General features: G+C 43.2%; 1 protein-coding gene across 1 annotated transcript in view; it reads right to left on the bottom strand.

Moving 5' to 3' along the window:
- Positions 1-13,446, bottom strand: part of LOC106571774 (fibronectin type III domain-containing protein 1) — an 80,513-nt gene that overhangs the window by 58,031 nt on the left and 9,036 nt on the right. The window contains exons 2-4 of the mRNA XM_045696077.1: positions 9,552-9,746; positions 8,202-8,288; positions 4,211-4,279 (exon numbers count right to left, since the gene is read on the bottom strand). Coding sequence (XP_045552033.1) covers positions 4,211-4,279; positions 8,202-8,288; positions 9,552-9,746 — 351 coding nt within the window. The remainder of the gene's footprint in view (positions 1-4,210; positions 4,280-8,201; positions 8,289-9,551; positions 9,747-13,446) is intronic.

Genomic DNA, 13,446 nt, shown 5'->3' with positions numbered 1-13,446 from the left:
AAAGTATTTGATCCCCTGCTGATTTTGTACGTTTGCCCACTGACAAAGAAATGATCAGTCTATCATTTTAATGGTAGGTTTATTTGAACAGTGAGAGACAGAATAACAACAAACAAATCCAGAGAAACACATGTCAAAAATGTTATAAATTGATTTGCATTTTAATGAGGGAAATAATTATTTGACCCCCTCTCAATCAGAAAGATTTCTGGCTCCCAGGTGTCTTTTATACAGAGAACGAGCTGAGATTAGGAGCACACTCTTAAAGGGAGTGCTCCTAATCTCAGCTTGTTATCTGTATAAAAACCACCTGTCCACAGAAGCAATCAAGCAATCAGATTCCAAAATCTCCACCATGGCCAAGACCAAAGAGCTCTCCAAGGATGTCAGGGACAAGATTGTAGACCTACACAAGGCTGGAATGGGCTACAAGACCATCGCCAAGCAGCTTGGTGAGAAGGTGACAACAGTTGGTGCGATTATTCGCAAATGGAAGAAACACAAAGAACTGTCAATCTACCTTGGCCTGGGGCTCCATGCAAGATCTCACCTCGTGGAGTTGCAATGATCATGAGAATGGTGAGGAATCAGCCCAGAATTACACGGGAGGATCTTGTCAATGATCTCAAGGCAGCTGGGACCATAGTCACAAAGAAAACAATTGGTAACACACTACGCCGTGAAGGACTGAAATCCTGCAGCACCCGCAAGGTCCCCCTGCTCAAGAAAGTACATATACATGCCCGTCTGAAGTTTGCCAATGAACATCTGAATGATTCAGAGGACAACTGGGTGAAAGTGTTGTGGTCAGATGAGACCAAAATGGAGCTCTTTGGCATCAACTCAACTCGCCGTGTTTGGAGGAGGAGGAGGAATGCTGCCTATGACCCCAAGAACACATCCCCATCGTCAAACATGGAGGTGGAAACATTATGCTTTGGGGGTGTTTTTCTGCTAAGGGGACAGTACAACTTCACCGCATCAAAGGGACAATGGACGGGGCCATGTACCATCAAATCTTGGGTGAGAACCTCCTTCCCTCAGCCAGGGCATTGAAAATGGGTCGTGGATGGGTATTCCAGCATGACAATGACCCAAAACACACGGCCAAGGCAACAAAGGAGTGGCTCAAGAAGAAGCACATTAAGGTCCTGTAGTGGCCTAGCCAGTCTCCAGACCTTAATCCCATAGAAAATCTGTGGAGGGAGCTGAAGGTTTGAGTTGCCAAACGTCAGCCTCGAAACCTTAATGACTTGGAGAAGATCTGCAAAGAGGAGTGGGACAAAATTCCTCCTAAGATGTGTGCAAACCTGGTGGCCAACTACAAGAAATGTCTGTGATTGCCAACAAGGGTTTTGCCACCAAGTACTAATTCATGTTTTGCAGAGGGGTCAAATACTTATTTCCCTCATTAAAATGCAAATCAATTTATAACATTTTTGACATGTGTTTTTCTGGATTTTTTTGTTGTTATTCTGTCTCTCACTGTTCAAATAAACCTACCATTAAAATTATAGACTGATCATTTCTTTGTCAGTGGGCAAACGTACAAAATCAGCAGTGGATCAAATACTTTTTTCCCTCACTGTAATTGAGAAATAATCATTAGAAATTGACAAGATGTATTCAGGTAATCATGTTTCAACTCAATTAGAACAAGTTCCTCCCAAATTGAACAATTGTGTCAATTCTAGCTCTTTGAGTTGCATTCATCCTCACTACAAAATAAAAAATGCACTTCTTTACATTCAAACGTTTTATTTCCAATTAAGAATGGTATAGTGGCCATTTCAGTAGGGCGCTTTGTGTTCCCATCTGTTTCTTGCTCATCCGCCAGTTAACCAACTGTCACACCAGCCTTCACTTTGGCTCCGCCTCCTGTCCAGCTCAGGAGTTCGGCATCGCCGGCCTTCTAGCTGCTACCGAACCTGCTGCTGGCAAACACCCTTCACTCATCAACTCCGGACTTTTTTCGTCATCATTATGCACACCTGGTTCCAATCCCCCCTCTATCACTGTATAAAACTCCCTCTGGCATTTGTCTTTGTCGGTCCTGAGTACTTTATTATTTAGCACTTTGGGTTTCGTCCCAGTTTTCGTCACTTCACTCAACTCTTCCGTGCCGTTTTCGACCACACTACAGAGGGCCAAGAGGGAGGTGAGCGTCTCCTCCGTCTACGTCAGGGGTCCAGGATAGCGTCTGAGTACGCTCTGGATTTACGGACGGTGGCTGCGTCCACTGGCTGGAACGACCAGGCCCTGTTGACGGTTTCCCGCAGCGGGCTACAGGCAGACATCCAGACCAAGCTGGTCGCAATGATGACCTCATGCTGGACCAGTTCATCGCCATTGCCATCCGCCTGGATAATCTCCTGCGTGCCCGTCATTGCCCATCCCGGGGTTTGGAGGATATATTGGCACCGTTGTTGTTAGGCCCAAAAAGAAGTCGAGGGCCAGAATCCGTACCAATATATCCTTCAAACACCGGCTTCGAGGGCATTATCACTTTTATACAGCGGGTTATCAACATATTCAAATAATGATTAACATATTTTTGTTAACTTTATTTGATTAATTTATTCATACTATTTCATCCACCCACAAGATATAGTCCCAACACAAATCTAAGGTTGCTACCCAGCTGGCTGATCGGTTCGGTTGCCAGAGACGCGACCCACGCATTCAGTCTTTTTGTTCTGTATCTATGGACGCGAACCAGTCGTTCATTCTAAATGTTCCATTGCCACATTCTTATCCCTTGCCTGCTAGCTAGCCTACTACGGATAACTTACAGTCAGGTCAAACAGTGCAGCCAGAATAACAGCAAAGTAGCTGCATTTGCGTTTGTTTTTTAGTGACATTTATTTGGACACATCCATAACAATAAGCTAATGATGCGCAATTTCGCCTGGCGTAGAAAATGTGCTCTCTTGTTCAGAGTAGCTAGCCAACAACACAGATAACACAATCATTTCAAACTGAAGCTGGAAAGACAGCAAACTAGCTGCACTTCGTTTAATTTGACCTGTTTTCTATTGATAGTTATTTGTGTACAGTACCAGTCAAAAGTTTCGAGACACCTACTCATTCAAGGGTTTTTCTTTATTTTTACTATTTTCTACATTGTAAAATAATAGTGAAGACATCAAAACTATGAAATAACACATATGGAAATCATGTAGTAACCAAAAAAGTGTTAAAAATGTGAGATTCTTCAAATTAGCCACCATTTTTCTTTGCAACTCTGCCTAGAAGGCCAGCATCCTGGAGTCTCCTCTTCACTGTTGGTGCATTGAAACATGAGTAATCCTATCTTGTCTATTGTTATATCTCTCTCTGCACCACTCTGTCTGTCTGTACCTCATAGAGAGAAAGAGCTCCTGCAGAGAGCAGACTAAGAGATGTCCCAATTTGGTTTCAACCAGATGATTTTTTTGTTTCGTCTGGTCTGGTCTGGTCTGGTCTGGTCTGGTCTGGTCTGGTCTGGTCTGGTCTGGTCTGGTCTGGTCTGTCTGTCTGTCTGTCTGTCTGTCTGTCTGTCTGTCTGTCTGTCTGTCTGTCTGTCTGTCTGTCTGTCTGTCTGTCTGTCTGTCTGTCTGTCTGTCTGTCTGTCTGTCTGTCTGTCTGTCTGTCTGTCTGTCTGTCTGTCTGTCTGTCTGTCTGTCTGTCTGTCTGTCTGTCTGTCTGTCTGTCTGTCTCTCTCTCTCTCTCTCTCTCTCTCTCTCTCTCTCTCTCTCTCTCTCTCTCTCTCTCTCTCTCTCTCTCTCTCTCTCTCTCTCTCTCTCTCTCTCTCTCTCTCTGTGTCTCTCTCTCTCTCTCTCTCTCTCTCTCTCTCTCTCTCTCTCTCTCTCTCTCGAAAGTGGTCCTGCGCATAATTTGGCTTGGGCTACAGCCTGCAGATGTCTGGATCATCGACTCAACAATCCTCTGATCGCCAGATATCAGCCTCTGTGTTTCCTGAAGCCTGGGGATCCAATGTGCTACGGGCCAGGCCAGGGCAGACATACCATTGGTTCGGTTAGATAGACCCACTGGGCTGTTTCTCTCTACCAGAGTCATAACATTAGGAATAATCATCACAGAGAAGGGATATATTTTTAACTCTGCGATGATAGCTGCAATTTTACATTTGCCTTTGTAACGGAACTTCTTAGGATTGTTTAACTTCTAAGACTAAAATGCGAAGGAACAATATCCATTTTGGTGTTACCTGGAGAGGATGCGTTAACAGCTGTCCCGTCCACCACTGCGAAGCCATCCAGTTTGACCCATTCACCACCTGGCGAACAGGTAAACATACACAGGTAAACCATAGGGTCAACTTATAACAAGTAAACATCCATACAAGTACTGTAGACTTCACACTGGTCAAACAAATACAGGTGAGCAAAAAGAAAGAAGGACCAAGACACTCTTCATATTGTTAATTGAAATGCCTTTATTTCTATGGCATGTTCAATGGAAACAAAGTTGAAAAACTCTGATGCGTTTCGGCTACATGGCCTTCATCAGAGAGTACAAAGATGTGAAAAGACATGCTTTCTATTAGTACTGGAAAGTACGATGCTATTGTTACAGACATTTCAGTCAAGTTGTCACACTCTCTCGCTCTCTCTCTGTTTCTCCCCATCTCTATCTCCCTCCTTCTGTCTCTCTCTCTCTCGCTCTCTCTCTCTCTCTCTCTCACTCCTGTCTCGCTCTCTAACTCTCCCTCTCTGTCTCTCTTCCTCTCCCTCCGTAAGTGATATTATGGACATGTTGCTATAATAGAGCGCTAAGTCTGGCCAGACACATTAATGATGCAGAAGCAATGTGGTGTTATTTACGATGACTAATGCTGCTGGCATGCTGTGGGAACAGATCGATTTCCAAGGAGCACATCGTCTCACACACGCGTGCACACACACAAGCGTTTGCACTGATTTATGGTGAATGGTGTTGGATAGACCGCTGGGACCACAACACGACACACACACACACACACACACACACACACACACACACACACACACACACACACACACACACACACACACACACACACACACACACACACACACACACACACACACACACACACACACATACACACACATCCAGACATACACTACCGTTCAAATGTTTGGGGTCACTTAGAAATGACCTTGTTTTGAAAGAAAAGCACTTATTTTTTGTCCATTAAAATAACATCAAATTGATCATAAATACAGTGTAGACATTGTTGTAAATGACTATTGTAGCTGGAAACGGCTGATTTTTAATGGAATATCTACATAGGCGTATTGAGGCACATTATCAGGAAACATCACTCCTGTGTTCCAATGGCACGTTGTTTTAGCTAATACAAGTTTATCATTTTAAAAGGATAATTGATCATTAGAAAACCCTTTTGCAATTATCTTAGCACAGCTGAAAATTGTTTTTCTGATTAAAGAAGCAAAAAAACTGGCCTTCTCTAGACTAGTTGAGTATCTGGAGCATCAGCATTTGTGGGTTCGATTACAGGCTCTAAATGGTCAGAAACAGAGTACTTTCTTCTGAAACTCGTCAGTCTATTCTTGTTCTGAGAAATTACTGTTAGGGATAGGGGGCAGTATTTACACGGCCGGATAAAAAACGTACCCGATTTAATCTGGTTATTACTACTGCCCAGAAACTAGAATATGCATACAATTATTGGCTTTGGATAGAAAAAACCCTAAAGTTTCTAAAACTGTTTGAATGGTGTCTGTGAGTATAACAGAACTCATATGGCAGGCAAAAAACTGAGAAGATTCCTACGGCTCCCATAGGCTCTCAGAACCCGGGAAAAAGCTGAATGATGTCGAGGCAGCCCCTGGCTGAAAAACATTAGCGCCTTTGGTAAGTGGTCTATCAGAGGACAATGAGACTGAGGCGCGTGCACGAGGCGACCCCATGTTTTTATTTTCTCTCTCTTTGTACTAAAACACAGATTCCCGGTCGGAATATTATCGCTTTTTTACGAGAAAAATGGCATAAAAATTGATTTTAAACAGCGGTTGACATGCTTCGAAGTACGGTAATGGAATATTTAGAAATGTTTTGTCACGAAACGCGTCGGGCGCGTCACCCTTCTTTAAACTTCGGATAGTGTCTTGAACGAACGAACAAAACAGAGGATATTTGAACATAACTATGGATTATTTTGAACCAAACCAACATTTGTTATTGAGGTAGAAGTCCTGGGAGTGCATTCTGACGAAGAACAGCAAAGGTAATAACATTTTTCTTATAGTAAATCTGACTTTGGTGAGTGCTAAACTTGCTGGGTGTCTAAATAGCTAGCCCTGTGATGCCGGGCTATCTACTTAGAATATTGCAAAATGTGCTTTCACCGAAAAGCTATTTTAAAATCGGACATAGCGGGTGCATAGAGGAGTTCTGTATCTATAATTCTTAAAATAATTGTTATGTTTTTTGTGAACGTTTATCGTGAGTAATTTAGTAAATTCACCGGAAGTTTGCGGGGGGTATGCTAGTTCTGAACGTCACATGCTAATGTAAAAAGCTGGTTTTTGATATAAATATGAACTTGATTGAACAAAACATGCATGTATTGTATAACATAATGTCCTAGGCGTGTCATCTGATGAAGATCATCAAAGGTTAGTGCTGCATTTAGCTGTGGTTTGGGTTTATGTGACATTATATGCTAGCTTGAAAAATGTGTGTCTGATTATTTCTGGCTGGGTACTCTCCTGACATAATCTAATGTTTTGCTTTCGTTGTAAAGCCTTTTTGAAATCGGATAGTGTGGTTAGATTAACGAGAGTCTTGTCTTTAAAATGGTGTAAAATAGTCATATGTTTGAGAAATTGAAGTAATAGCATTTCTAAGGTATTTGAAAATCGCGCCACAGGATTCCACTGGCTGTTATGTAGGTGGGACGATTTCATCCCACCTTCCCTAGAGAGGTTAAGGCTATTCCATGCGAGAAATTCCCAAGAAACTGAAGATCTCGTACAACGCTGTGTACTACTCCCTTCACGGAACAGAGCAAACTGGCTCTAACCAGAATATTAAGAGGAGTGGGAGTGGGTGCACAACTGAGCAAGAGAACAAGTACATTAAAGTGTCTAGTTTGAGAAACAGAGTTCCCCCGTCCAGTGTCTGTGTTCTTTTGCCCATCTTAATCTTTTCTTTTTATTGGCCAGTCTGTATTGGCCAGTTTTTATTTGGCCAGTCTGAGATATTGCTTTTTCTTTGCAACTCCTCTTTCTATTCTGATACTCAACTAGTCTAAAGAAGGCCAGTTTTATTGCTTCTTTAATCAGGACAACAGTTGTCAGCTGTAGCTGTAGCTGTTTCCAGCTACAATAGTCATTTACAACATTAACAATGTCTACACTGTATTTCTGATCAATTTGATGTTCTTTTAATGGACAGAAAAATGTGCTTTTCTTACAAAAACAAGGACATTTCTAAGTGACCCCAAACTTTTGAACGGTAGTGTACATGCAGTGAGCAACAACTTTGACAGATGGGGTACATAGACACAAACACACGCCCACACTGAAGCACACACTCACAAGTTTAAGCACACACACCTCCCGGTCCCTCCACACACACACACACACACACACACACACACACACACACACACACACACACACACACACACACACACACACACACACACACACACACACACACACACACACACACACACACACACACACACACAGACAGACAGACAGACAGAACGAGAGTCAGTGATTGACCACAACACAGGGGTTTAGGTTATTGGACCGAGTCTGAGTTTGGAAGTGGAAAACTAGGGTTGGCTGCTGATGAAGTACAGCCCTGTGATGCCAAGCTCCAAGCTCAGAGGAAAATGGAATAATGACTAAAGCAGGCTTGGTAGGTTTTATACTGCAGCAACTGCTGCTGCCTGTGTGTATAAAAACGTAATGTCTTGAATTGGGTTTTATAAGGTGAGATTAAGAATAACCAGAGAAACCCGTAAAGCCCTAAAAATAATGCCCAGTAAAAATCAAAAATAACTATGCTGATGTTGCCTCTCAGTGCTTATGTTTCAGTTGGGGTTTGTTGTGACTGTAAAAACACTGTTAGCCCAAAGTACACGTTTAACAACATGTGTTGAAATGCATATCCCACCTTCTGGTTTACAGTGGAACACATACTGCTCGCACGCATACACGCACGCACACACACCTCACCTCCTGGCGTCTCTGCTCTGTACACAGGTTTGCTTATCCCCTCCTTGTTCTCGGCACTCATCTTGAGAAAGTGCAGAACTCCGGGCTCTGAAACACACTCCGTAGTTTAGGCTCTCTCTCTCTCTCTCAATTCAATTCAATTGGCATGATGTAACAATGTACATATTGCCAAAGATTACTTTGGATATTTACAATATGAAAATAATAAGAATCAAAATTGTCAACAGGACAACAGTAACAACAATAACCAAGGGTCAAAATAACCATACATTGAACAATAACAATAAGCATACAGTAGAGGACATGTTCACTGCCCCTCATCTTATGGCAGGCAGCAATGTAGTGCGCTGCCAACCCACAGCTCTCTGCGTCCTCCCCCAACAGGACGGGTAGCCTATCCTCATCAGAGAGGTCTTTGAAACCTTGAATAAGGGTTTCAAATTTGGAGAACTGACACTCTCTAATTGTTTTATATTTTGTACATTTTGTCAGGAAATGCAGCTCTGTCTCAGGTTCTGCTGTTGTGCAGTGGTTGCACAGCCTTTCCTCTACAGGGAGCCAGGTTTTCCTGTGTCTACCCTTCTCAATGGCAAGGCTGTGCTCACTGAGCCTGTACTTTGACAAGGTTTTTCTAAGGTTTTGATCAGTAACCATGGTCAAATAGTTTGCCATGGTGTACTGTCGATTTAGGGCCAGATAGCATTGCATTTTGCTTTGTGCTTGTGCTTGTGTTTCCCAATAAGCAATGTAGTTTTGTTTTGACTGTGTTATCTGATTGATTGGATGTTCTGATCCTGAGGCTTCAGTGTGTTAGTAGAACAGGTTTGTGAACTCAGCCCCAGAGAGAGACATTTTAGATGTCTCTTTCTCTCTCTCTTCATATCTTTCGTCATCTCTCTCTCTCTGTGCTCCACTCTGTCTGTACCTGAGAGACAGAAAGAGCTCCTGCAGAGAGCAGACTAAGAGATGTCCCCATTTGGTTTCAATCAGCTGATTTTATCTCTCTCTCTCTCTCTCTCTCTCTCTCTCTCTCTCTCTCTCTCTCTCTCTCTCTCTCTCTCTCTCTCTCTCTCTCTCTCTCTCTCTCTCTCTCTCTCTCTCTCTCTCTCTCTCTCTCTCTCTCTCTCTCTCTCTCTCTCTCTCTCTCTCTCTCTCTCTCTCTCTCTGAGACAGAAAGAGCTCCTGCAGAGAGCAGACCAAGAGATGTCGCCATTTGGTTTCAAACAGCTGATTTTCTCTCTCTCTGTCACCCTCACACCTTAACTTTCTTATCGCTCTCTTTCTCTCTCTTTATCTCTCCCACTCTCTCCCTTCCCACTCTCTCTCTGTCTTACTTTCTCCATCTCTTACCTACATCCTCCAGTACCTCGGACCGTCTGTCCTTGTCCACCTTGATGAAGCGGAGTGTCCTCATGGACTTGCCGTAGCCAATGTTGTAGCGGTCCACCGGCCGACCGTCCAGCTCGTTGGGGGGTTCCCAGCTTACCCTCAGGCCCTTGTCCACCAACGTCAGCTGCACGTTCCGCGGCCGCAGGGGCTTGTCGGCTAACACACACCACACCACACACACACACACACACACACACACACACACACACATCACAAAAACATAAAATCTTCAGTAAATGAAAGCATTATAGAATACTAAATGTCGGTAAATATTCAAAAGAAGGAGGAGAAGGGGCCGATCAATGAAATGAAAACAAGATGAGGAACGGTGAGAGTGAGGGTTATTTTTCTGTCTTCTTTTTGTCTGCATTTATTCCAAACAAAGCAAAGCAAATACCAGTATAATACAATTTAAAAAAACAAAATACATATGGAAAGAAAACATTTAGGATCTCTTCATGTATTCTTTCTTTCGATAGTGTTGAAAATGCATGTGTTATTGAGATGACAGCATAACACGCTCCTAGTCCAACATCAGACCTAGTAAATGCAATAAAGTATTTAGTGGAGTATTAAAACATGAATATAAAACTCCCAATCTAACTCGTGTGAACGGAGTGTGTGAGTGTGCAGTTGATAAATCTCCAGCAGTTGATAATGATTTAACATCGATAACACTCCAGTTGTGATGCTCACAAAGAAGAACACATAACTGAATTCATCACAATCACAAACAATGCCAGTAAGGAGCTTATCGTTTGCTCGGATAACACAACGTCAGCGGATTCTTATGTCCTGTAATGCCAAAAGACAATTATTACACATAGTCAAAGGGATGCACAGGAGTCATGGTTACAGTATTTAAGTATCTGCTAGGTGAATATGAAACATGATGAAGTCCTGAACTGTCTAAAGAAAATCCCCATCTGATGCTCATGATCAGTGTGCAACCTCTCCAACAGTCTACAGGGTGGCTTCCTCTATCACGTTCACTAACTGTCTGTAGGAGTCTCCTACAGTAGTTTCCAGGTGTCAGTCCAGTTACAATCCTCCTCGCTCATCATTTCCAGGTGGAATTCAGGGTTTCGTGATCCCAAAACAGTCTGTGGAAGCAACTAGTAACTCCTGTCAATCATACTGCAGTAAGCAGGCTCTCCCAACTCTTTATTGGACTGATCTGTTTTCTCTGCCTTCCTCTATATTTTTACTGTTTGCTGAAAGCACTTCTCATCACTATGTCTGCTTACTGTATGATGCAACCACTCTGGCGCCTAGCCCAGGAACACAGAGCCTAACACAATAACTGGAGATACGTGTGTGTGTGTGTGTGTGTGTATCTAATAATAAACCATTTATGAAGGAAGAAAGTTGACTTTAAGGCTAATATCATAATTTAGACAGTCTGGCTGAAGTTAAAGAGGTTGCAGTGTAACTGTGGTAATTATATTTACGTTGCTTTATAGTGTCATACTAATTTGGCTTTTGTTGTTTTTTTCCCCCAAGAAAACCCTAAGATACTGTGCATGTGTGTTGTGTGTGATAGTTATGATAGTTTGACTATGTAAGGAATGAGGATAGTTTTAGTGTTGTGTAAGGGGAAATGTGTGAAAGTGTGTGTGTCCCTGGTTTTTAGGAAAGTGTGTGTGTGTGTGTGTGTGTGTGTGTGTGTGTGTGTGTGTGTGTGTGTGTGTGTGTGTGTGTGTGTGTGTGTGTGTGTGTGTGTGTGTGTGTGTGTGTGTGTAACAGAGCAAACAGTAAGCCCTAAGGTCATGTCATAGCCTCTTCCAAAAATCTTAGAAACCCTCTGGGTCATGCACCTGCGCTTCTCTGCAGGTCCGATTTCTACAGCCTACCAACCCCTTTTCCCCCACAACACACTCACTCACTACAGTATCCCCTCTAACCCACATACAACTCTCCACAAATTCAACAAACCAGTGAAACCATGGCCCAATATCCTCATCCCACATAATCAATACACCAACCCCAAACCATCATGACATCATGGTTCTCTGTAACCAGCACAGGGTATGAGTAAACCACACTGCAACGCTACCTACTGCTAATCCTGTGAATTAGGAGTTCACACTTTCTCTCTATACAAACACATTCTCTCCAACACACACACTCTCTCTCCATTCTCTCTGTGACAGATGTTCACTAGCCCAGGTGCTACCTGTTTAACCAAACATAACCACGCCCAGAGATGACATCCTGAGGTGAGATCCATCAGCGGCAGGGTTGATGGACACCTGAGTGACACGTGAGAGAGCCTGGGTCGGCCCCTCGTCAGGTGATCAAACAGGCTTGCAGTCGACACGCTGGAAAGTATTAGCTACATGCTTTCGCTCCCTGTCTGTCAGTCTGTCTCAACAGATGTTTCTCTCTACCTGGATTTTCCCCTGTGTTACAGTTCAAAACCAAAAGCTTAATCTGAGATCTGCCAATCCTGTAGAAGTGCTCCTGTAGAATTCCTCTTGGTGAGGTGGAATGGAGAAATTCCTGTGACTTGTGAGGACATGATTCCCTCTTTTCCCCTTCTGCCTTTCTCTAACTTTAATCTCTCTGTCTCTCTGTCATCCAACCAGTGACCCCTGTGTCGACTCTGTTCAATAGCCTGGTCCCTCCCCAGAACTCCTCTTATTTTGTTCATCACAATGCTACTTTAGTGTCATACTTGGCTAGGCTTTGGGGGATTTTAGGCGTTTGTGCTTTCACTAAGTGCTTATTGTAAGAAATGAATATCCCTCAGTACTGTGTGGAAGTCTGGAGGAGTGGAGAGGAGTAAAAGAGGAAGGGGGAGCAGTGGACAAGAAAAGGACAAAACCACAACAAACAGCATCTAAGTTTGCAGACTCAGAATTAATTGGATGACCTCACTCGCTGAGCACGCATGTCTGAGAGAAAGAGAGAGTGAGAGGGCGGGAGAGGGGGAGAGAGAGAATAGTGAAAGTGAGTAAAGACAGGAATTAGAAATAAGGAAGTCCGACAAAGTGGGTTAAGAAAGATTTAATGAGAAATGGAGAGAGATAGAGAGAGGAGATAGGGGAGAAAGGGTAAGGGACAAGAGAGGGTTATTGTAACATGGCAGATAAATCAGATCAACAGGGATTAGCTGGCTAATCTTCTCCAAAACTCCAGCCTTTTGAATTTTTTCACTCAGGCCTTTTTTTCCTCTGGTGAGCAACAGGTACTCTCACAGCAAGTGTGAGCGTGGCTCCCAAATTTATTTCACAAACCGTGCTCTCTAGATACTTCTAAAACATCTGTACTGTCTGTGGATCGGAAATCTCTGTCTGCCTGTGCTATCTCCATTTTACACTTCACGTGCAAACATGGAATGGAATGGATAGTGATAATGAGACTCCAGTGAAACACAAGGTAACCTGCCTCTGCCACTCAACCTGCTCAGGGAGAACTTCCTATCTGACAGATCAAAATGCTGGATCATTTGTCAGTCTGCTAAGTGATTTGGCTTCAAAGTGTCTTGTTGTTGTCATTGTTTTAGCATATTTTACACTTCCCTGTCACACTGAATAACCCTCCCACTGGGCACAGATGTCAATTCAACGTCTATTCTACATTGATTCAACGTGATTAAATTGAAACGACGTGGAAACAGCATTGATTCAACCTGTGTGTGCCCAATGGGTTTCTACTGACAAGAATGATGGTTAGGGGTTGTGCTCAGGGGGGTCTTTTGAGATGGATATTCCATGCCTCTGTCCACCCCGATGTTCATCATTCCAATTAGTTAGAAGCATGTGTTTACCTATTCTCCTATCCCTATGGTAACAGAGGAAACTGAGACACCTGTTTCCAGTGGCGAACCATGGCTATTGGACCTAGGCCTTCA

The sequence above is a fragment of the Salmo salar genome, chromosome ssa15 (genome assembly GCF_905237065.1).
Source record: "Salmo salar chromosome ssa15, Ssal_v3.1, whole genome shotgun sequence".
NCBI classification, from domain to species: domain Eukaryota; kingdom Metazoa; phylum Chordata; class Actinopteri; order Salmoniformes; family Salmonidae; genus Salmo; species Salmo salar.
This window is presented reverse-complemented; position numbering and strand designations above follow the sequence as displayed.